This window comes from Schistocerca cancellata, chromosome 4 (genome assembly GCF_023864275.1).
Source record: "Schistocerca cancellata isolate TAMUIC-IGC-003103 chromosome 4, iqSchCanc2.1, whole genome shotgun sequence".
Taxonomy (NCBI): Eukaryota; Metazoa; Arthropoda; class Insecta; order Orthoptera; family Acrididae; genus Schistocerca; species Schistocerca cancellata.
In genome coordinates, this window is record NC_064629.1 from 156,630,323 (window position 1) to 156,634,571 (window position 4,249).

The following is a 4,249-nucleotide window of genomic DNA, read 5'->3' on the forward strand; positions in this document are numbered from 1 at the left end:
ATTTGCATTTTCCCATATTTGCGTTTTTCCTTATGTGCGTTTTTCCCTTATGTGCGTTTTTCCCGTATGAACGTTTCCCCATTTGTGCGTTTTTCCCGCATGTGCGTTTTTCCCGCAGGGGCGTTTTTCCCGCATGTGCGTTTTTCCCGCATGTGCATTTTTCCCGCATGTGCGTTTTTTCCGTATGTGCGTTTTTCCCGTATGTGCGTGTCTCCCGTATTTGCGTTTTTGCCATATTTGCGTTTTTGCCATGCGCTTTTGCCATATTTGCGTGTTTCCCATATTTGCGTTATTGCCATAAGTGTGTTTTTGCCATATTTGTGTGTTTCTAATATTTGCGTTTTTCCTATATTTGCGTTTTTCCTATATTTGGGTTTTTCATATATTTGCGTTTTTTCTATATTTGCGTTTTTCCCATTTGTGAGTTTTACCCATATTTGCGTCTTTCTCATATTTGCGTAATTCCCATATTTGCGTTTTTCCCATATTTGCGTTTTTCCCAAATTTGGTTTTTTCCCATATTTGCATATTTCCCATATTTGCGTTTTTCCCATATTTGCGTTTTTGCCATATTTGCGTTTTTCCCATATTTGCGATTTTCCCATATTTGCGTTTTTCCCATATTTGCGTTTTTCCCATATTTGCGTTTTTCCCATATTTGCGTTTTTCTCATATTTGCGTTTATCCCATACCTTCGTTTTTCCCTTATTTGCGTTTTTCCCATACTTGCATTTCTCATATATTTCGTGAACCTTCGACGATTCGGACTATGCCTTACCGACCCATTCCTTATTTTTGTCAAGTTGTGCCACAAGTTTATCTTCACCCATTTTTGCATTTTTCCCATATTTGCGTTTTTCCCATATTTGCGTTTTCCCCATGTTTGCGTTTTTCCCATATTTGCGTTTTTGCCGTATATGCGTTTCTGCCATATCTGCGTTTCTGCCATATTTGCGTTTGTGCTGTAATTGCGTTTCTTCCATATTTGCGTTCTTGCCCTATTTGCGTTCTTGCCATATTTGCGTTCTTGCCCTATTTGCATTCTTGCCATATTTGCGTTTTTCCCTTTTTTGCGTTTTTCCCATATTTGCGTTTTTCCCATATTTGTGTTTTTTCCATATTTGCGTTTTTGCCATATTTGCGTTTTTGCCATATTTCCGTTTTTGCCGTTTTTGCGTTTTTGCCATATTTCTGTATTTGTGTTTTTGCCATTTTTGCGTTTTTGCCATATTTGCGTTTTTGCCATATTTGCGTATTTGCCATATTTGCGATTTTCTCGTATTTGCGTTTTTGCCATATTTTGCGTTTTTGCCATATTTACGTTTTTGCCATATTTGCGTTTTTGCAATATTTGTGTTTTTCCCACATTTGCGTTTTTCATATATTTCGTGAACCTTCGACGATTCAGACTATGTCCTACCAACCCATTCTTTCTTTTTGTCAAGTTGTGCCACAAGTTTATCCTCTCCCATTTTTGCATGTTTCTCATATTTGCGTTTTTCCCATATTTGCGTTTCTGCCATATTTGCGTTTTGCCATATTTGCGTTTTTGCCATATTTGCGTTCTTGCCCTATTTGCGTTCTTGCCATATTTGCATTCTTCCCATTTTTGCATTCTTGCCATATTTGCGTTTTTCCGTTTTTGCGTTTTTCACATATTTGCGTTTTCCGCATATTTGCGTTTTTCCCATATTTGCGTTTTTCCCATATTTGCGTTTTTCCCATATTTGCGTTTTTCTCATAATTGCGTTTTTCCCATACCTGCGTTTTTCCTATATTTGCGTTTTTCCCATACTTGCATTTCTCATATATTTCGTGAACCTTCGACGATTCAGACTATGTCCTACCAACCCATTCTTTCTTTTTGTCAAGTTGTGCCACAAGTTCATCCTCTCCCATTTTTGCATGCTTCTCATATTTGCGTTTTTCCCATATTTGCGTTTCTGCCATGTTTGCATTTCTGCCATATTTGCGTTTGTGCTGTAATTGCGTTTCTTCCATATTTGCGTTCTTGCCATATTTGCGTTCTAGCCATATTGCGTTCTTGCCATATTTGTGTTCTTGCCATATTTGCATTCTAGCCATATTTGCGTTCTTGCCATATTTGCGTTATTGCCATATTTGCGTTCTTGCCCTATTTGCGTTCTTGCTATATTTGCGTTCTTGCCCTATTTGCATTCTTGCCATATTTGCGTTTTTCCCTTTTTTGCGTTTTTCCCATATTTGCGTTTTTCCCATATTTGCGTTTTTCCCATATTTGCGTTTTTCCCATATTTGCATTTTCCCACATTTGCGTTTTTCCCATATTTGCGTTTTTCCCATATTTGCGTTTTTCCCATATTTGCGTTTTTCCCATATTTGCGTTTTTCTCATATTTGCGTTTTTCCCATACCTGCGTTTTTCCCATATTTGCGTTTTTCCCAACATTTGCGTCTTTCCCAACATTTGCATCTTTCCCAACATTTGCGTCTTTCCCAACATTTACGTCCTTCCCACATTTGCTTCCTTCCCACATTTGCGTCCTTCCCACATTTGCGTCTTTCCCTCATTTGCGTCGTTCCCTCATTTGCGTCTTTCCCTCATTTGCGTCTTTCCCAACATTTGCGTATTTCCCAACATTTGCGTCTTTCCCAACATTTGCGTCTTTCCCAACATTTGCGTCTTTTCCAACATTTGCGTCTTTCCCAACATTTGCGTCCTTCCCACATTTGCGTCCTTCCCACATTTGCGTCCTTCCCACATTTGTGTCTTTCCCTCATTTGCATCTTTCCATCATTGGCGTCTTTCCCTCATTTTCGTCCTTCCCTCATTTGCGTCCTTCCCTCATTTGTGTCTTTCCCTCATTTGCGTGTTTCCCTCATTTGTGTGTTTCCCTCATTTGCGATTCTCTAATATTTCGTGAACCTATGATGTTTCAGATAATGTGCGACCAACCGATTCTTGCCTCTTGCCATGTTGTGCCATAAGTTGATCTTCTCCCATATTTGCGTTTTTCCCATATCTGCATTTTTCACACATTCACGTTTTTCCGATATCTGCGTTTTTGCCATTTTTGTGTTTTTGAAATACTGCGTTTTTGCCAGATTGCGTTTTTGCCATATTGCATTTGTGGCATATGGCGTTTTTGCCATATTTTGTTTTGCCATACTTTGTTATGCCATATTTTAGTGTTTGCAATATTTTCGTTTTTGCCATGTTTTCGTTTTTGCCACATATTCGTTTTTTCCACATTTTCGTTTTTGGCACATTTTCGTTTTTGCCATATTTTTGTTTTTGCCACATTTTCGTTTTAGCCTTATTTTCGTTTTTGCCATATTTGCGTTTTTGCCATATTTGCGTTTTCACCATATTTGTGTTTTCGCCATATTTGCGGTTTCCCCATATTCACGTTTTCCCCATATTTGCGTTTTTGCCACATTTGCGTTTTCACCATATTTGCGTTTTCCCTATATTTGCGTTTACCCCATATTTGCGTTTTCCCCATATTTGCGTTTTCCCCATATTTGCGTTTCCTCCATATTTGCGTTTTCCCCATATTTGCGTTTTCCCCATATTTGCGTTTTCCCCATATTTGCGTCTTTCCCCATATTTGCGTCTTTCCCCATAATTGCGTCTTTCCCCATAATTGCGTCTTTCCCCATAATTGCGTCTTTCACCATAATTGCGTCTTTCCCCATAATTGCGTCTTTCACCATAATTGCGTCTTTCCCCATAATTGCGTCTTTTCCCATAATCGCGTCGTTCCCCATAATTGCGTCTTTTCCCATATTTGCGTCTATCCCATATTTGCGTTTCCCTAATATTACGTGAACCTTCGATGCTTCAGATTATGTCCTACCAACCGATTTTTGCCTCTTGCCAAGTTGTGATACAAATTGATCTTCTCCCAAACTTACGTTTTTCCCATATTTGCGTTTTTCAAATATTTGCGTTGTTCCCATATTTGCGTTTTACCCATACCTGCGTTTTTCCCATATTAGCGTTTTTCCCATATTTGCGTTTTTCCCATATTTGCGTTTCTGCCATATTTGCGTTTCTGCCATATTTGCCTTTCTGCCATATTTGCGTTTCTGCCATATTTGCGTTTGTTCCATATTTGCATTTCTGCCATTTTTGCGTTTCTGCCATATTTGTGTTCTTGCCATATTTGCGTTCTTGCCATATTTGCATTCTTGCCATATTTTCGTTCTTGCCATATTTGCGTTCTTTCCATATTTTCGGTCTTGCCTTATTTGCGTTTTTGCCATAT

The 4,249-nt window shown here is 38.7% G+C and overlaps 1 protein-coding gene across 1 annotated transcript; it reads right to left on the bottom strand.

Moving 5' to 3' along the window:
- Window positions 1-3,426: 3,426 nt before the first annotated feature.
- LOC126183972 (translation initiation factor IF-2-like) lies at window positions 3,427-3,907 on the bottom strand. Its single transcript, XM_049926323.1, has 2 exons — window positions 3,897-3,907; window positions 3,427-3,775 (listed from the first exon to the last, which is right to left on the bottom strand). The coding sequence occupies exons 1-2, from the start codon at window positions 3,905-3,907 to the stop codon at window positions 3,427-3,429; spliced, it is 360 nt and encodes a 119-aa protein (XP_049782280.1).
- Window positions 3,908-4,249: the final 342 nt, after the last annotated feature.